We start from the raw sequence: 20,737 nt of genomic DNA, 5'->3' as shown, positions 1-20,737 counted from the left end.
ATGGGGAAAATCAGAACACTTTGCTCATAAGATTGTTACGAAGCTTAAATAAGAAAATGCAGGCAAACAATTTATTACTTATGTTTGGGGCACAATTGCTCAGTATAGGTTCATTAAATATATATACTACAATAATATTATTTTTTGTTTTTTTTTACAATAATAATTTTTTTAATTAATTTATTTTATTGGCTGTGTTGGGTCTTTTTTGCTGTCCATGGGCTTTCTTTTAGTTGTGGTGAGTGGGGGCTACTCTTCGTTGTGGCTCCTCATTGCCGTGGCTTCTCTTGTTGCGGAGCACAGGCTCTAGTCGTGTGGGCTTCAGTAGTTGCAGCACATGGGCTCAATAGTTGTGGCTCACGGGCTCTAAAGCACAGGCTCAATAGTTGTGGCGCACGGGCTTAGTTGTTCCGTGGCATGTGGGATCTTCCTGGAGCAGGGCACGAACCCGTGTCCCCTGCATTGGCAGGTGGATTCTTAACCACTGCGCCACCTAGGAAGCCCACAATAATATTTTTATGTATTATTTTTGTAATCCAGAACATTGAGCAATTGTATAACATATAACATATTATCTTACCCCTAATTTTCTGATTTCTGCTTTTTCTGGGTTAAGTTTTAGCCATTGATCTATACTGAGCTGTTTGAAACTTACCATGTTCATTTAGGAAGAGTTGTTGGGGACTGTGTTTCATAGCATCATCTCTGTAAAGACCTTGGAGGAAATAGTTCCTACAGGTCTCAGTCTAAACAATTGATGTGCCTTTCCCAAGCATTGGGTTTGCGTTTAAATTGTATAACAGATTATGTTTCCTTTTTTTGAATTACTATCAAAGAAGCTCGGAAACAGACTTGCAGCCCTTCATTAGCAAAGTGGACACTATGTCGTGACATATATTTTGAATACTAATCTCAACCTTCATCTCTCTCCCAAACCTTGTCCTTAGGTTCTCTTCCTCCCCAGTTACTTCACATAATTTTTATCTTGTTTTTGCTACGTCTTTGTAAGAGACTGCAAATACTTTCTGAATGAGAAGAAATATAGATACACATTTAAAATAAAAATGTGGGAGGTAAAATAAATCTTTAAACTTTAGGTACGTACTTGACCTAATGAAATAATTGTTGATAATTTCATTTGATTAGTTTTTTGGCCATTATATAAAGTGAGTTTGGATTAAAATGCTTTAGGTGATTTGTGACATGGTTGGCTGTACAATGTCACTACAGTGTCACTCATCTCCCCTTGAGTCTCTGATTGCATGTTCTTCCACCTCCAGCACATAACTGTTTGTGTTGTTGCTCTTGCCAGCAGCTCTCCAGATAAAATTGGCATGTTTCTCTTGTATTCTTGAGTGATCAGAGTTGAGGTTTTAGAGTGCCACAGAATGATAGGAATGGAGTATTAAAAGACTTGACAACTAATGCATCCTTTATAAGGGAAAGTGAGGTTACGGCGAAAGGGCAGATTGTGGTGGAATGTGGGTACTGAAGAGTTATGTATAGCAGGGGGAAGAGTTATATATAGTAGGCAAGAAATGTATAACCAGGGGCACCAAACAATTAGAATTTTTATTTGGTGTTGGTTCAGGTTCTATTTAGGGAAAATTTTGAGGTTTTATATTTTAGTAGTTTCAAGGTATTTTATGTCTGTTTACAATGGTTATAATTATTTTCTTTGTTTTTGAAAATCTCAAATATTGAAAATTATTATTTTTCCCTAATCTTAATTTCCTTCCCTCCAAATCTAATCAATTATCAAATGCCGTTACATCTTCCTGTGAATCCCCATTAGTCAAATTAGAAGCTATAGGAGGTGAGTTTAAAATCCTTTTAATCTCTAAATGTCTGCAGGTCTCTGCCCATAATCTCTATTCTTTTTGCCTAGATTCAGTAGACTCTTAAAAGAGTGCTTCATGTTTGGCCTTCTGCTTCTCAAGTTCATTTTTAGACTTTTATCAGCAAGTGAACCTATTTCATTGCCATTATGGCTAGCTATCTCTTGCCTACAAGATTATCTAATGATTCAGCTTCTCAAGTGATACATCATTGGGATGAGTTAGTTTTCATTGCGCTAGTGGTAGTCTAAGAAAGTGGAATTTCCTTTTAGTTTGTTTTAAGGATGCTAAGAATTAATGAAGTTTTCCCTAAGAATTTTGGATATTCCAGAACTAATACCTTGTACCTTGAGGAATTTAGGACTAAAAAGAGTGTCTGTAAATCATGTCTAGCATATACATGTTAGCTGCTAATATTATTTCTCAGTGTTTTTTGGTTGAAATTTAACATTTAATGCTATAATTCTGTTTTTTTTTTGTATCCAGGATACATTTATATGCTTCTCATTTGCTTGTATTTTATTTTATATTGAATCACATATAATTTCTGTTTTGAACTGTGACAAAGATTCTGTAGTCAGAATCCATCACCAACACTGGAGAGATGAGTAAAGAATTTTAAGTCTTATTCAAAGGTTTTTTTTTTTTCTTTTTCTTTTGGCCGCACCGTGTGGCATTGTGGGTTCTAGTTCCCCCACCAGGGATTGAACTTGAGCCCCCTGCATTGGAAGCATGGAGTCTTAACCACCGAACTGCTAGGGAAGTCTTCAAAGGAATTTTAAGCCTTCTAACATGTGTGACTCCTGTTGTCGACTGTAATCGGCTACCTTTTAATAATAATAAGTACAAATACTATTAAAGTTGTACAGAAAGCAGTAACATTCACATTGTTGATATGTTTTCTCACTTTGCAGCATGTATCATGGTGGCATAACAGCTATATCCAGAGGGAGGAAAGTATCGTGTAGAAACATGTTTATCTGTTGTTTTTGATTATGCAGTATGTTATGATACTGCATTTTTCTTTGTATGATGGGTTTTTTTTTCACCACTAGAATAATGCCAGGTGGTTGTTTTAATTTTTATAGCATTGAAAGAAACCATGTAGGGTCCATATCAAGTTTAGAATTATAATTTTCAAAAATTAGTCACAATCAAGACATACACATATTGATTAGTAATTAAGGCACAGCCATGTCAATACTAAAGAGCAATGCTCTTTGGAACAAAAATCAAGTAGCACGTAATTGCTTTTCCTTGTAGTTGTTTTTCCCTTTGAGTTACTAACTTGATATGAGATTGTCTTATTTATACATTACAAATGCTTATTCTTTTTATGATGATATAGATAGCATGTGCTAGTGTTTAATAGTTTATAATTTTCTGATAAATTTGGTATGTGGCATGTTGTTTTTTTAAATAAAAGTTTATACATATGAACAAAAATGGACTATATTCCGAATGTGTACATATCAATATTTCAGCCTTAAAAAGTTATTAAAATGATTAAAAAATACTAATTACATAAATACTCTACTTTGTTTTTAATAGAACTTTTCATCCATAATCTTTTTTTTTTCTCTTAAAGATCAGTGGATAAGTCTGTCATAGTGTATGATACTGTAAGTATTTCAAAATCTTGTGTGATCTGTGTAAATTATGTTTGTTTATTAGGCTACTGAACTTCAAGTTAGGCGAGATGAGAAAAATGGGCATATTTTTTCTGTTTAGTGTGCCCAAGAATATATTTACATTTTCAGAAATGCTAAAATAGTTATGCAAGTAAGTTATTGGTTCTGGGACAAGCCCTTAAATATTTCGGTGATGGTTTTAAGATGGACAAATGTTTAATCTGGTCAAAGAAAATATAAAGAACACCAGTATTAAAAAAATGACTTTAAATCTATTATTCTTAAACTCTTACACCAGGTTTCCATAACAGCAAAGGAATGTTGACCTGAGGGTTTTGGGAGGGTATAGCTGAAAATGGGCCTACCACTTTAGAGTCCCACCTGGATTTAGAGTATACTCTAGTATAAGGAAGCATAGGTTATAAAGGATTTGGAAAAATGAGACTTTTTGGTAGATCCATGTGAATAAAGACCAGGTTTCTTAAGTATGAAGAAAAGTGAACGTTTAATATATAGTGGAGGTATAATTGATGAAAATATTCTCCAAGAGAAATCAGTGTTGAGTGGAACCTTCCAGTGGTTGAGCCTAGGTTGTAGCTGTGCCAACAATTGAAATAGAGATGTGAATCATCAGCGTGTAGTGGGGTCAAGCAAGGAAGCTAAGCTAGCCCTCCACACGGAAGTTCAAATCAGTGATAGCTCTGGCAGGAAGTGGGAAAGAGTACTCAAACAAGGTGAAGTCGATCCTTAATATTTCTCAGGAAATTTTCACGAGATTTTACATTCACAGCAACAGCTATAATGTTAAATTTTCTCCAAAAACTACGTGTATGAGTCTCAGTTTAATACATCTAGATGCTGGATGGCCAGCTAAGTGTACTTAATATTGAAATGACTAGTTTCTACTCACTGGTCTGCAGTGGGTACAAGGCAAATGACATAGCAAAAATGCAAATTATTTCATGGTTACTATTAGTAAGTTGAGACAAATCAGCCAAGACTGTATTATACTAAAAATTTCAGCAGACAGCAGTGCTGATAATTGGGAAAGAGTGAAATAAGTACTTGATAATGTTATTAGTTAGAAATGCTATTCTCTATTCATTGGGTAAAGTTTCAGCTTATATTAGTGACTCATAATAATGTTAGAATACATAGAGTGCATAAACCATTCAGGTCAAACAAGTCTTTATCAGTAACTACTCTTGCCTGAGTAAATATAAAGCTGTTTTGTTGTTTTTCAGAATACCGAGAGCATACTTCACACCTTGACTCAGCATAGCAGGTCTGAACTTAACCTCACTTTGTATTAATATAATTAAAAAATTGGTCTGAGGATATATAATAGCTGTTTTTATTAACTAGGTATGTCACAACTTGTGCCTTTGCACCCAATATCCTGTTACTTGCTACTGGTTCAATGGACAAAACAGTGAACATCTGGCTATTTGACCCAGAAACACTTTGCCAAGGTTAGTAATGATATCGTGTTTAACCCAGTTCAACACCATTCACCATTAAAATCAGAAATTTAGTAGTTTTTTGACAAATTATTCATGTTGCTTTTCTCAATATAAAGCATACATCCAAATTTAATATAATTAAAAATAATTTTAAAGAACCCAGTGTTAAATTTACCCAGTCATCTACGTTAAAACTGTTGGTAAATACTTTTGGGTGCACTTTCATGTATGTCATACCTCCCATAGTTTTATAAGCTCTTTATGCATACCCCATACTCATTTTTCAGATTAATATAGCCTAGAACAAAATAGAAATGATACTTTTATCTTGTTGGTTTTATTTTTGATTTCATCATGCAACATTAACACATAATTTAGGAGTTTTATTTTCATCACTGTTAGAATTAACCAATTAGTGGTGCTGATATGCAGATGACAGATCAAATATAATACTTTTGCTGATATGAATTTTACATAATAAAGATGAACTGTTTTCCTGGAGTGAAAAAGAGTTCCAAAAGATAGCACGTAATGTAGTATTAAATAATACTTTAATTATACATAGTATTATTTGATTTTTTTTGAAATTTCTTAGATGATGATAAAGTAGAAAACAGACTTAAGAAAATTTCATTTTTTCTTTAGTACAAAATGAGAATGTGTATAAAGGATATACTTTTTCTTTTGCTAATTGTTATTTCACTTACCTTTTTGTTTGTGGGGATTTTTTGGTTTGTTTTTTAAGCAAGGATCCCAGAAGATCAACCAAAGCAATTTACTGAAGATTGGTCAGAGGACGATGTCTCAGACTGGCTTTGTTCACAAGGTTTAAAAGACCTTGTTGATGTTTTCAAAATGAATAACATTGATGGAAGAGAACTGTTGAATCTTACAAAAGAAAGTCTGTCTGATGATTTGAAAATTGGTAAGACTAGTGAAAGTTAGGCAGTCTTAAAAACAACTTTTAATAATTTACTCTGAGATTGGTTTTAATTGCATTAATGCTTTCCTCTTAATATTCTAGCACGGTAGTTGTTCTGGTATATGTCTTTGTATAGAAGGATAGTATATTTTTATTAGATTATGGGAGAGAAATGTTACATATGGTTTCTTTAGGTAATTAAAGCCACCACATGGCTGTAAAATTTAAAATATATATTTTTTAAGTTGTGATATAATTTACCTTTTATAAGTGTACAATGCAGTGACTCTTAGTGTACTAGTCACAGAATTCTACAACCATCACCACTATCTAATTCCAGAACATTTTCATCACTTCAGAAAGAAACCCCATGATCATTAGTAGTCACTTCTATTCCCTGTATCTCTAGCTCCTGGCAACCACTGATCTACTTTCTGTCTCTAAGAATTTGCCTATTCTTGATATTTCATACAACATATGGCCTTTTGTGTCTGACCTCTTTTGCATAGCATGTTCTCAGGGTTCATACATTGTGTAGTATATATCAGTACTTCGTTTTTTATGGCTGAATAATACTCCATTGTATGAATTTATCACTTTTTGCTCATCCATTCATCAGTGAATTGAATTTAGATTGTTCACATTTTTTAGATTTTATGAATAATGTTGCTATGAACATTTATGTACAAGTTTTAGGGAGCACCTGTTTACAATTTTCATGGGTGTTACCAAACCATATCTGCAGAACTTGGCCAGAAGAAGACATCTCCTTTTGTGATTGGGGGTTGGGAATGAGTGTTATTAAACTTAATTGCTCAGGAAGAAAAGACCCATACCAGCTGAGGGCTAGTAAACCCTCAGTATGGGCAATGGGCAGTATTTGCCTATATTCACTATAACTCTGAAAAGGCATCTGGCTTTTAATAAGATGACAAATTAAATAGGCCATCAGCTCCTGTACCTTCTTCCCCACCCCTTCCCCAACCCTGGAAATGCTACATAATTGAAAACTGATGGAGTCTAGACACAAATAACCATCAAAAATACAAAATTAAGCTCTGAAAGCTGTTGAGTGGAATTGGTGGGTCGTGTGGTAACTCTGTGCTTGCATTTGAAGAACTGCCAGACTAGTTTCCAAAACAAGTGTGCTTTTTTAATGTTCTTACCAGTAATGTATGAGGGTTCCAATTTCTCTACATCCTCATCAACACTTGTTTGCTTTGTAAATTATAGCCATCCTAGTGGTTTCTCATTGTGGTTTTGATATGTATTTTCCTGATGATTAGTGATGTTGAACAACTTTCCATATGCTCATTGGCCATTTGTATATCTTCTTTGGAAAAATGTCTATTCAGATTCTTTGCCCATTTTAAAAACTGGGTTATTTTTCTTTTTATTGTTGAGTTGTTAATATAAATTTAGATACTAGGCCTTTAATCAGATATGTGATTTGTAAATATTTTCTCCCATTCTGTGGGCTTTCATTACATTTTCGTGATAGTGTCCTTTGATGCATAAAAGTTTTAAATTTTGATGAAGTCCAATTTATCTGGTTTTTTTTTCTGTCATTGTTTGTGCTGTAGGTGTCATATCTAAGAAACCCAAACCTAATCCTGAACCTTGAAGATTTACACCTGTTTTCTTCTATCACTTTTATAGTTTTAGCTCTTAAATTTAGGTGTGTGATCCATTTTGACTTAATTTTTGTACATAGTATGAGGTAGGGGTTTAGCTGTATTCTTTCAGTTGTGGATATCTAGTTGTCCCAGTAGCATTTGTTGAAAAGACTGTTCTTTTCCCTTTAAATTATCTTGGCGCCCTTGTTAAATATCAGTTGACCATAAATGTGAGGGTTTATTTCTGGAATCTCAATTCTGTTTCACTGATCTATTTGTCTGTCCATATGCTTAGTGCCACAGTGTCTTACTGTAGCTTTGTAGTAAGTGTTGAAATTGAAAATTGTGTGTCCTCTGTCTTTGGATTTTTTTTCTCCCCAGAATTGATTTTGCTCCTTTGGGTCCCTTGGCATTTCCATATGAATTTTAGGGTCAACTTGTCAAAGTCTGCAAAAAAGCCACATCATTTTGTTGGGGATTACACTGAAATTCTATATCAATTTGGGGATTATTGTCATTTTAACAATATTAATTCTTCTAATCCATAAGCACAGGATATTTGTTTGTTTATTCTGGTCTTCTTAATTTCATTTTCAACAATGCTTTGTAGTTTTAAGTACACAAGTCATTTTTCTCTTAAGTGTACAATCCAGTGGTTTTTAGTATACTCATAGAGTTGCACAACCATCACCACTATCTAATTTCAGAACATTTTTATCCCCCGCAAAAGAACCCCATTGTTTCCTCTTTCTAGCCTCTTGGCAACTACTAATTATCTTCTGTAGAAATAGGATTTACCTATTTTGGACATTTCTTACACGTGGAACTGTACAATATGTGGCCTTTTGTATCTGGCTTTTATTTAAATTCTCATGGTTCATCCATGTTTTTGTATATATAAGTACTTTGTTCCTTTTTATGGCTGAATAATATTTCATTGTATGGCTCTACCATATTTTGTTTATCCACTCATCAGTTGATGGATATTTGGGTTGTTTCTACTTTTTAGTTATTATTAATAATGCTGCTGTGAATATATGTGTGTGAGTTTTTGTGTGAGTATGTTTTCATTTCCCTAGGATATATGATTAAAAGTAGAATAACTCTACATTTACCATTTTGAGGAACTGCCAGACTTTTTCCCAAAGCAGCTGTACTATTTTACATTCCCACCAACATTGTATGAGGTTTCCAATTCCTTCACCTCTTTGTCAACACTGGTTATTACCTATCTTATTGATTATAGCCATTCAGTAGTTGTGAAGTGGTATTTTATTGTGGTTTTTGATTTGCATTTACCTAATGATACGGAGCATAGTTTCAAGTGTTTATTGGATGTTTATATATCTTCTTTGGACTTTCCCCTTTTAAAATTGGTTTGTCTTTTTATTGTTGAATTGTAAGAGTTGTTGATATGTTCTGGATCCTTATCAAAAACAGTTTGAAGTCTTAATGTTGTGCTCTAATAAACATAATACCCGGACACTATTTTCCGTATGCTATCGTAAAATCTTAATTAACCAGAAAGCTTAGGAAATAGGTTGTCCATAGTGAATTTATTAATAAAGAGTCAAATAACAAAGTGCTGTAGAAAACCATTTTAAAGTATAGTAGTATACTTTCATTACATAGTAAATATAGTACGTGATCCTATTTAAGTGTCTTGGCCTTTTGAGAAGTTAACAGAATGATGATTTCATGAAGATAATTAGAATCAGATGGTTTTGTACTCAGGCCACGTGAAAATTATTTTTGTATCTCTAGTAACTTATTTCCTTTATAGTTTACACTTTCTTCCTGAAAGTAGGTAATAGAGTACAGTTGTGTTTGTGTTTTTTTTAATTTCTGGTGAATTTAGCATGTTCATTAGTTGACGTCTCATTACTCTCTCACAATAAGTTTTAACAGTACCTTATCACACAGAAGCACGACAATGTAAAATAATATTCCACTGTATGTATGTGCCACATCTTCTTTATCCGTTCATCTGTTGGTGGGCATTTAGGTTGCTTCCACGTCCTGGCTATTGTAAATAGTGCTGCAGTGAACATTGTGGTACATGTTTCTTTTTGGATTATGGTTTTCTCTGGGTATATGCCCAGGAGTGGGATCGCTGGGTCATATGGTAGTTCCATTTTTAGTTTTTTAAGGAACCTGCAAACTGTTTTCCATAGTGGCTGTACAAATTTACATTCCCACCAACAACAGTTATTTGTAGTAAGGTGGTTGGACCTAGAGACTGTCATACAGAGCAAAGTAAGCCAGAAAAAGAACAAATACCATATGCTAAACTCATATATATGGAATCTTAAAAAAATGGTTTGGATGAACCCAGTGATAGGGCAAGAATAAAGATGCAGATGTAGAGAATGGACTTGAGGACGCAGTGGTGGGGAGGGAGGGCGAAGGGGAAGCTGGGATGAAGTGAGAGAGTAGCACTGACATATATACACTACCAAATGTAAGATAGATAGCTAGTAGGAAGTTGCCGTATAACATAAGGAGATCAACTCGATGATGGGTGATGAATTAGAGGGCTGGGATAGGGAGGGTGGGAGGGAGTCATGGGAGGGAGGGCATATGGGGATATATTATAAATACAGCTGATTCACTTTGGTGTACAGCAAAAACTGGCATAACAGTGTAAAGCAATTATATTCCAATAAAGAGCTTAAAAAATAAAATAATGTCAGAATTTAACAAAGGTTTCAAAACATAAGAGAGCATAGTAAAAACACTTAATAGGAATAGAATTCTGTTCTGATAGCCAGATTAAAAAAAAAGTATAAAAAATTCTTACAGGATTCAATTAATGGCCTGAAATAGTTTTTGAAGGTGAGTCTCAGGTTTAGTAGTTAAAATCATTTTGAAGTTCAGTGAAATAAGTTTTGGAACTATCAGGCTCAAGCTAAAATTGGAGTATAATTTAAATAAGTTCTGTCATGGTCTAAAAGCTGAATTAGGAAGGTCATTATGAATGGAGACAAAAATGTGGCATACTCTCTAGTAAGTAAGGAATTTGTGTTTAAAATTTGGAAAGTTAGCAACTTCCAACAAATTAAATACAGAATAAATTACTAAATAGACTAATTTTTTTCTACATCATTCTGAAGTTTTTTAAATTTTTTCCAAAATTATAAAGGGTCAGGAGGCTAACGTTAATATTCTTCAAGTGCTGCTTTAAGCTACAGTGAATTTCTGTTAGGCTTGAGCTTTAAGAAAAGCAGCCTCTTCCTGAAAACAGTAAATTGAAGTGATAGCAAATTGAAATTGGGTCTAGAAAAAAATATGGTAAGAGGCAAACTGAGGAGTAAGTGATAATGAATTTTACTCTTGTGATGCATAACTCTTTCACTTGTATTTGCCTTTGTGGTACAACCGTTAAAACAGTTCCTGTGTCAGTGTGAATAAATAAGAATTTAACATTCATCGTATGAAGGAAGTTAATTAATTTTACAGTGAAGTTTATGGGAGTGTTAGGGAACAAAGTAGTATATCTATTATGTTTGACAAAAATTATTTTTAAGGAGTTAAGCAGTCTATCAGATTATTTTTTCAATGAGCCTTTTGTAAATATACAATAAAGGAACTTTCTATAGATTTGAATATCTGTTGGAATCTGGTGTTTTAACCTAGAGTAATAGTCCTTTTCTAGGGCTGTGTTAATGAAAACTAAGGGTACAACAGACATACAGTTTTAGGTAGAGAAATAACTCCTTATGTCTAGTGCTATATTTGCATAAGGAATATCCAGAAGGAGATTACAGGTACAAGAGATCCTTGATATTAAGAGATGTATGCCTTAAGACATTTGTGAATCCATGAATTTGTGAACTCTACTATAGCCTTTAGCATTGCAGCCAGAAGGCATGAAGTATGAAAGATGAAGAGCAAGAAAGTCTCTCCGAGATGTGATACTAGGCAAGCAAGTCCACTAACTAGCCACGCGATGTTCATCCGCCGCCACACGGTGTTCATCCGCCGTGTGGCCTCAGCTTATATCCAGGCCTCAGGAATATTGCAAATCGCTGCCTGTCTTGGAGTTGGAATTGCTGTAGGCAATATAATGGTAGACACGTGGAATGACAAATGACAAGAAACTGTTGTATACGGTGTCAGTCCTTACCCTGATATTCAACTAATTACCAGTCATAGATTCTTAATTGGGAATGAGGTTTTTTCAAAGGGTTCTCTTCCTTTTGCTCTTGTCTTTCCAAGAAACCATGAAAGCACATGAGACATTTTTATCATTTTCTGCTTTAAAAATTATTAATATCAAATGCTTTTTAAAACTGTATGTACCAGCTGTCTTAACATTCTCAGATTTTGAAAGTTTCATATTTCAATTCCTAGTAATACTTTCTCATGTAGATTTTCACTTGCTGCCTACCTGCCTATACTGTTAAGTAATAGAACATTTACCATTTTTTCTTTATACACGATTGAAGTGAAATAGTCCTCTCATGTGTGTGGGCCTGTTTACTGACCTGCTGTTGGAGTGGGCATAACCCTTCCAGTTCAGCTGCTGCTCTTAAATTGGCCTACCCCACTTTGCAGAGACGACTTGTAGGGCATTTTGAGGTCTCCTTTCCTCAGGCCTGTCAGATGTCCTGTTGCTTCCACGCTGATATCAATCACAGATCTTATGGATGTTGGTGGTTTACCCTCTCCCACTCGTAGAGTGGGATTGAGGCTACCTTGTTTTGTTGGAAATATCTGTGGGATTTGATTTTTCTGTCTTGTTCTGTTTTCATGTGGGGACTCAGAGAAGTTTAAAAATTATGTTGCTCCTATCACCATCTTCTCAAAATCCTTTAAAAAATCCCTACTGGACCTATAGTCACGTGTCCCTTTTCTTTCCTAATATAGTTTTTATGTCTTCACTTGTTTTCTCTTGATCATTCTAGTCAGGTTTGTTTTTTAAATAAAATTTATTTTTAAAAAGTAAAAAGTAGTTTCAAAGTTTTTTTCTCCAAGAAACCAGATTCTGTTGTTCTGTGCGGAGGTGATTCAGTGACCAGCCTAATGGACTGTGATTGTTAGTTCCAGGTAGTAGCACGCTCTTATTACTCTGCCTCCAGCTAATGCTGGCATTGCTGCTTTGGCAGTGGTATTCACAGACAAAGTTGGGGAGAGTGAAGGCTGTAAGTAGAAAGGTATTTCTTCCATTTGTGTACACGCATCTCTAAGCTGTGTCCCATCCCCTCCTCTGGAACCCACTTACTTCTGTTTTGAGTGTTTTGGAGTTTTGTATTTTTGATGGTTATTTGTGTCCAGACTCCATCAATTCTTAATTATGCAGCATTTCGAGGGAGTGGGGAAGAGGGTACAGGAGCTGATGGCCTGTTTAATTTGTCGTCTTATTAAGAGCCAGATGCCTTTTCAGAGTCATAGTGAATATAGCCAAATATTGCCCACTGCGCATGCTGAGGGTTTACTAGCCCTCAGCTGGTTCCGGTCTTCTCTTTCTGAGCAATTAAGTTTAATAGCACTCACTCCCAACCTGCAGTCAGGGAAGGAGATGTCTTCTGGCCAAGTTCTATGGATATGATTGGGTAACTGCTTGCCTGAGGGCATTTTTAAATGATATTAAAATTAGACAAGGATAACACAATTTAACCTTTTCTTATCTGGTATATTTTGAAATAGGATTTCTGTATTCTCTATTAATGAACATTCTACATATTAGCACACATGTATTTTTAACAGGGTTAAATATATAGTGTTCAGAATATTAAATATCTTTGTATCCTTATTACATGTTGTATAATTTTCCCTTTAAATGATATGACTATGAATTATGTTAGTAGTTATAATTATAAATGTGTCTAGTCTAATTATAAACATGTTATGGTGCTTTTAAAAAATTGTCTTAAAAATCCTCAGTGTGTTTCAGTGAATTGCATAGGAAAGAAGTCCATAAGATGTACGCAGCTGCTGGGTTGCCACACTTCCGTAGATACGGTCAATGAGTCCAGATAGATTTGAACAGCCTATTACTCATGGTGCAGCAGGCAGCATGAGCTTCCTGTTTGAATTGGTTGCCCTTTCCCCCTAAGTCTTGTGGGGGCAGTTTGTGTTGGTATCATAGCTGAGGTGCCCTGAGTTTATGAACCTCCCTCCCCCACCCGCTATCTTATAAGGAGACTGCTAGCAAACTAGTACAAGAGGAAGACATTGTACTTGTCTGGAAACAAATCTGCCCTCTGACTGTGAGGGAGATATTATCTCTAGCTTCCAAGTGAGTTTGCAAACATCCTTGAAAAGATTGCCAGACAAAAGAGGCCATAAGGTGTGTATAAACACTATGGAGAATTACCTTCCAATCAGAAAGAAAGCTGACTTGGGAACTGTGAGGCATTCTGAAATGTTCTTTTTTCCTATCCAGCCTACCCTGCCAAGCACCTCCATCTAAAGTAGAACTGACAGCTAGTTTATCTACAAATATAAACAGATAATAACACTAAACTTTCTAAATTTAATTGTACTAATCTTCCTGAAAATAAAAATTAAGATTATTTTAAAAACTTAAGATGAAAGTAAAAATGCAAGTGAATGAAACTTAAGTATACAGTCTTGGACAAACAGATAAACTTTATTTGAGATTATGCTTCATATGAGAATCAGCAAATCTACCCAATTTCATAATGTTTAAAAATATAAGATGGAATTTTTATATTATTAAACTGAACATCTTTAAAAATGAATTTTAGGAAATTTTTTGTTGTCTGAATAAATTAGCCTATAATAACGAGCCTTTTCTGATCTTGTATAGTATATTGGTGTTTGGGCAATCTAAAATTCTTGAGGAACTTTGAGAATCTAAAGTTATTTAGAATAAACTTTCTCTTGAGTTATTTTAATCACACAGTATTCTATACTACAAAGATAGATTGAATAATTTATAAAGAAAAGGTTCCATGTGGTAAACAGTGTGTCCAAAGATTTTTGGTTGTGGTAGGTAAAGTTTTTCTGTTTGCTGAAGACTTGCGTAAAGGTTACAAGTAATAGTTCTCCAGCCCTAACAGAATACTTTCTTTTCAGAGTCTCTAGGGCTGCGTAGTAAAGTTCTGAGGAAGATCGAAGAGCTCAGGACAAAGATGAAAACCCTTTCTTCTGGAATTCCTGATGAATTTATATGTCCAATAACTAGGGAACTTATGAAAGATCCTGTCATCGCATCAGGTATGTGTGATGCTATTCTAAGTTTCAGGGCATATTATGTACTAAGTGAATAAATAATGTAGACAGTTTACAGAAGTTTGTTTAAATGTGAAATATTTTCAAAATCATTTTCTCCTTCATAAGTACTTTCCTTTTTTTTTTTCCTTTTAAAAACACCTTAGATCTGAGGTGAACTATTGAACGTTGTCTATTTCTTAATGAATAGAATTGGATGGAGGAGGTTTGGATAAGATTAGATACAAAAGGAATAACTTTTGCAAGCTTTACTTAAACTTGTGAAATATGTTATTTAGTTACTAGAATATAGAGTTGAGATATGTTTTTTTGTCTGTCATGAATTTAAACAACCTTACAGAAATAAGAATTTAAAGATTATAAAGTTACATCATTTCACATTAAAATCTTTTTTTTGTCTCATAATATAGCATTTTTTTATATCTTTATTGGAGTATTATTGCTTTACAATGTTGTGTTAGCTTCTGCTGAACAACAAGGTGAATCAGCTATATGTATACATATCTCACCATATACCCTCCCTCTTGAACATCCCTCCCACCCTCCCTATCCTACCCCTCTAGGTTGTCACAAAGCACCAAGCTGATCTCCCTGTGCTATGCAGCAGCTTCCCACCAGCTATCTACATTTGGTAGTGTATATGTCGGTGCTACTCTCTCACTATGTACCAGCCTTCTCTTCCCCCATTGTGTCCTCAGGTCCGTTCTCTACGTCTGCATCTTTATTCCTGCCCTGCCACTAGGTTCACCAGTACCATTTTTCTAGATTCCGTATATATGCATTAGCATACAGTATTTGTTTTTCTCTTTCTGACTTCACTCTGTATGACAGACTGTAGGTCCATCCACCTTGCTACAAATAACTCAATTTCGTTCCTGTTTATGGCTGAGTGATATTCCATTGTATATATGTGTCATATCATGGACACTTAGGTTGCTTCCATGTCCTGGCTATTGTAAATAGTGCTGCAATGAACATTGTGGTACATGTTTCTTTTCGGATTATGGTGTTCTCTGGATATATGCCCAGGAGTGGGATTGCTGGGTCATATGGTAATTCTATTTTTAGTTTTTCAAGGAATCTCCATACTGTCCTCCATAGGGGCCGTATCAATTTACATTCTCACCAACAGTGCAGGAGGGTTCCCTTTTCTCTACACCCTCTCCAGCTTTTACTGTTTGTACATTTTTTGATGATGGCCATTCTGACAGATGTGAGGTAATACCTCGTGGTTTTGGTTTGCATTTCTCTAATAGTTAGTGATGTTGAGCATCTTTTCATGTGTTTGTTGGCCATCTTTATGTCTTCTTTGGAGAAATGTCTATTTAGGTCTTCTGCCCATTTTTGGATTGGGTTGTTTGGTTTTTTTTGTATTGAGCTGGATGAGCTCTTGTATATTTTGGAGATTAATCCTTTGTCAGTTGCTTCGTTTGCAAATATTTTCTCCCATTCTGAGGGTTGTCTTTTCATTTTGTTTATGGTTTCCTTTGCTGTGCAAAAGCTTTTAAGTTTCATGAGGTCCCATTTGTTTATTTTTGTTTTTATTTCCATTACTTTAGGAGGCAGGTCAAAAATGATCTTGCTGTGATTTATGTCGGAGTGTTCTTCCTGTGTTTTCCTCTGAGAGTTTTATACTGTCTGGCCTTTAATCCATTTTGAGTTTATTTTTGTGTATGGTGTTAGGGAGTGTTCCAATTTCATTCTTTTATATGTAGCTGTTCAGTCTCTGAGCACCACTTATTGAAGAGGCTGTCTTTTCTCCTTTGTATAGTCTTACCTCCTTTGTCAAAGGTAAGGTGACTGTATGTGCTGGGTTTATCTCTGGGTTTTCTATCCTGTTCCATTGATCTGTATTTTTGTTTTTCACATTAATTTCTAATCTTTGTCAGTGAACACAGACATACTTTACATAGTTGTAATCAGTGAACCCATATTTTATTGTGCTTTTTATATTTGTTTAAGACTTTATTATATACATTCCTGAATACTGACTTAGTCTACATAATTGTCAGTTTTAATAACTTTATTCCATTGTGGCTTTTTGCTACAATTTGTTTGATTCTTCTACTATTTGCTGTATGTTTATGTTTGAAAAGCTTTATATTGTAAATAGCATTGCGCTGTTATCTTGGTACTCCTTTTACTGCGTTGTTACCATTACTTAGGGGTATTTTCATGGCATGTGTTCCTCAAAGCAGAATTAACCGATCAGAGAATACTTTATGAACATTAAAAAGAACAGTTTCTTGTTAGATTTGTTATTAGATTACTTCCTAGGAAAAAAAGTTTAGAATGCTACCAGAAATGTATTTAAGTGTACCTGGTTTTCCACAATTTTGTCAGTTTTGTGATCATTGAATTTTAGAACTCATTTATTTTTTTCTTATAAATGTATTTATTTATCAGCTGCATCGGTCTTCATTGCTGCATGAAGGCTTTCTCTAGTTGTGGCGAGCAGGGGCTACTCTTAATTGTGGTACACGGGCTTTTCAGTACAGTGGCTTCTGTTGTGGAGCATGGGCTCTAGGCATGCGGGCTTCAGTAGTGTGGCACACAGGCTCAGTAGTTGTGACTTGCAGGGTTAGTTGCTTCACAGCATGTGGGATCCTCCCAGACAAGGGATAGAACCCGTGTCCCCTGCACCAGCAGGCAGACTATTAACCACTGCACCACCAGGGAAGTCCCAGAACTCATTTATTTTTACAAGTTTAATAGTTGTTTGAAACTGTATTCCTTATATTGCTAGGGAGGCAATACATTTTTCTACATGGCAGGTTACCGTTTAAATATACTTGGGATAAAATATTTATCTTCCTTGATAATTAACTGAAGGACTTAAATACTGCCCTTATACATTGTGCCTGCATTATTAGTGGAACTAATTATATTGAATCTTATTTTGTTAGTATCATTTTAATATATTTGATGGTGTCTACTTGTTCTGAACTTTTGTAGGCTGGAGTATTTTTTATTTATACAAGTGTAAACATTTTCTTACAGTTTTAAAAAAATGCTTAGCTCTCTTGCATTTGGAATTTTATATTTGCTCCGAGATATGATTGAACCAGAGTATATCTTTATTGTTTTTTTTTAAATATCTTCTTTTAATTGTAAAGTATCCTCATTGGATTGAAAATTTTCAAACACAGGCATATAAAGTGAGTCATCTCATCCATCTGGTCCTAAGTCCCAGGTCACAAAGGCAAGAACTAATACCATTTCAGTGATTAATTCTAGATATTTTTCTCTGTGCATTCTTAAATATCACATTTTAAATATGAAGATAATCTATTTTTTTACAGAATTGGGTTTATACACTTTATACTGTTCTGTATCTTGTCTTTTTTTTTTTTCTTTCCTTCTGAAATGTGCATGGACATTTGCCTGTTTCTGAGTATGTAGTCATCCCTAAATGCTGTTTTCATTTTTCTGGATTTAGTTCCCAGGGAAAGAAGAATACATAATTTTATCTATTTTATTCTTTTTAAAGGCTGACTGATATTCAAGTGTATAGTGTCCTCTAATTTATTTTATTCCCTATTGATTTTTTGCTGTTAAAAACTGCATTAGGAAACAACATTGCATAAATTTATCTTGCAGTCTTAATGTTTCTGTAGAATAAATTATCTAAAGCTGCAGTTACTGCAGGATACTTACGAATTATCCTCTCAACATTATATAGGGTCCCTACTTCCCATATCCTTGCCTGTACTGGGTATTAGCAGTCTTTTAATTTTTCTCATTCTAATAAGTGAAAAGTAATCTCAGTTTGCATTTCTTTGTATAATATTCAGTTTGAGTATTTAAATGTTTTTAACCATTTATAGTTTCTTATGTGACTCTCTTACTCATGAGCATTTAATTCAAATTTAGTTCCATTATTTTAAGTTTTTATTATTTAATAAGAAATATACCTATGGGAGGCACTATGATCTGGTAGTTGAGCACATGCACTGAAGAACCAGACTGCCTGGGTCTGGGTCTGCTTCATTACTTCTGAGTTACCTTGTGGGAGGCTGTAGAATCTCACTGTGCTTCATTTTCCTTATGTACAAATGGAATACAGGTACTTAACGTCATGGGATTCTTATAAGCATCAAATGTATGTTAATGTATGTTAGGTGCTTAAAAGAGCGCCACTCAATAAATGTGAGTAAACTCTTTTTATTTCAGCCTATGGAATTTTCTGTGAGCATAGTAATGGCCATATATTTTTGGCTTGTTACGTTATATCAGGACCCTCATTTGCAACTGAAAGAAACTCAACTTGAATTAGGTCAAGCAGAAATAGTAATTAATTTATTAAAATTTATCGTAAATGAGTCTCAGGAAAAACTGGCACCAGAGCCTTGAGTGTAGTCAGGGTGCTGTTTCCTAACTATTCAGAGGTTTCTGAATATTCACCTCCTGTGATATTCAATGTGCCTTTTCCATGTAGTAGAAAAACATGAACATCAGTAGCTCCCGAACTTTACATTTTACAATTTCACGCATCAGAGAGAGACCATTCTGACATTTCTTCCTAGTGCCAACTCCAAAAATCCCAGAGGCTCCCAACCTGATCAGGAGCCTATGCACGTGGTAGTCTGCAGGCATGAGGTGTGATGCTGAGACCTGTCTGACCATGGAGAGTAGGATTGTAGATAAACAGAGCAGCATCGTGGGGAGGAGAGTGGTGGAAGGGACCGTTTCCAGAAAAGGGGTACTTTACCCCGCCCTTTTTTTTTTTACTTTACCAAATAATAAACAGTCACTACATAGATTTTTTTTTCCCATGTTTTCCATATCTTCAATTTCTAACTAATATATACTTTCAGCTTACATTTCTTCTTTTATCTAAAGATTGTTAGAAAAACTGTTTTAAAGTTTGCAAGTTGTTTGATTAGTTTCAAAGGTGTGTTTTGGGAAAGGGGTGTCTGGTTTTGTTGCATGGGATCAAATGTGAAAGGGTGTTTCTTTGGGGAGTTAGAGATTTTCCTTGTATGTTTGTTATAAAATTTATATGGTTAATTGTTATTAATTTCAATGGGCATTTGAAGCATTTCTTCTCTTTGGTTGCAAAATTATTTTTTGCAACATTATTGATTACACTATATAGATATAAATATCAAATTGATAATTGTCAAATTCAGATCCTCTGTAACATTGCTATCCAGTAGAACTTTTTGTGATAATAGAAATGTTCTTTGTACTGACCAATGTAGTAACATTAGCCACATGTGGTTATTGAGCACTTGAAATGTGGCTAATGTGACTGGGGATGTGAATTTTTTACTTAATTGTGATTGATTTAAATTCAGATAGTCACTTGTGGCTACTGTATAGGATACTACAGTTCCATATCTATTTTTTGGATAAAATTTATTGAGGTTTAATTCAAATAATAAAATCCCTCCTTTTTAAGTATGCAGTGTGATGAGTTTTTGAAATGTGTATTCCTGGGCATCCACCATCATGATCAAGGTATAAATGTTATTATCCTCCCAGAAAGTTCTTTTATGCCTTTTGCAGTCAATGTTTTTCCATTCCTGGCCTTATGTAACCACTGATCTGCTTTTTGGCACTCTAGATCATATTTGCCTTTCTAGAATTTGATATAAATAGAATCCTTCAGTATATACTTTTGTGTCTGGCTTTTTTCAGTCAGCAGAATGTTTTGGATTCATTTATCTTGTTGCACATATCAGTAATTCATTGCTTCAGATTGTTGAGTAGTGTTTCATTGCATGGATATACCATAGTATATTTATCCATTAACTGTTACTGAACTTTTAGGTCTTTTCCAGTTTATGGCTATTATGAATGAAGCTACTATAACATTCATGTACATATCTTTGTCTGGACATGTTTCCTTTCTCTTGGTTAGTTAGGAGTGAAATTTCTGTGTTGTATAGTAAGTAAATGTTTAACTTCAGAGAGACTGCCAAACTGTTTCTCAAAATGGTTGCACTATTTAAGCTCCCAACTGAAAATTCCAGTTTCCCTACATACTTGCCAACGTTTGGTATTGTTAGTCTTTTAATTTTTGCCATTCTAGTGGGTGTAAAGTGGTATGTCATTGTACTTT

The 20,737-nt window shown here is 34.6% G+C and overlaps 1 protein-coding gene across 6 annotated transcripts in view; it reads left to right on the top strand.

Moving 5' to 3' along the window:
* WDSUB1 (WD repeat, sterile alpha motif and U-box domain containing 1) overlaps window positions 1-20,737 on the top strand; it is a 62,628-nt gene that overhangs the window by 25,623 nt on the left and 16,268 nt on the right. For 5 of the 6 annotated variants that reach the window (XM_057745099.1, XM_057745097.1, XM_057745098.1 and 2 more), the window contains 6 exons: window positions 1,796-1,816; window positions 3,427-3,460; window positions 4,714-4,754; window positions 4,835-4,941; window positions 5,678-5,857; window positions 14,515-14,655. In XM_057745099.1, the coding sequence (XP_057601082.1) occupies window positions 1,796-1,816; window positions 3,427-3,460; window positions 4,714-4,754; window positions 4,835-4,941; window positions 5,678-5,857; window positions 14,515-14,655 (524 nt within the window). The remainder of the gene's footprint in view (window positions 1-1,795; window positions 1,817-3,426; window positions 3,461-4,713; window positions 4,755-4,834; window positions 4,942-5,677; window positions 5,858-14,514; window positions 14,656-20,737) is intronic. The other variant, XM_057745100.1, reaches the window with a different exon arrangement.

The sequence above is a fragment of the Hippopotamus amphibius genome, chromosome 8 (assembly GCF_030028045.1).
Source record: "Hippopotamus amphibius kiboko isolate mHipAmp2 chromosome 8, mHipAmp2.hap2, whole genome shotgun sequence".
Classification (NCBI taxonomy): domain Eukaryota; kingdom Metazoa; phylum Chordata; class Mammalia; order Artiodactyla; family Hippopotamidae; genus Hippopotamus; species Hippopotamus amphibius.
Note: the sequence above shows the minus strand (reverse complement) of the source record. Positions and strands in the feature narration are given on the sequence as shown.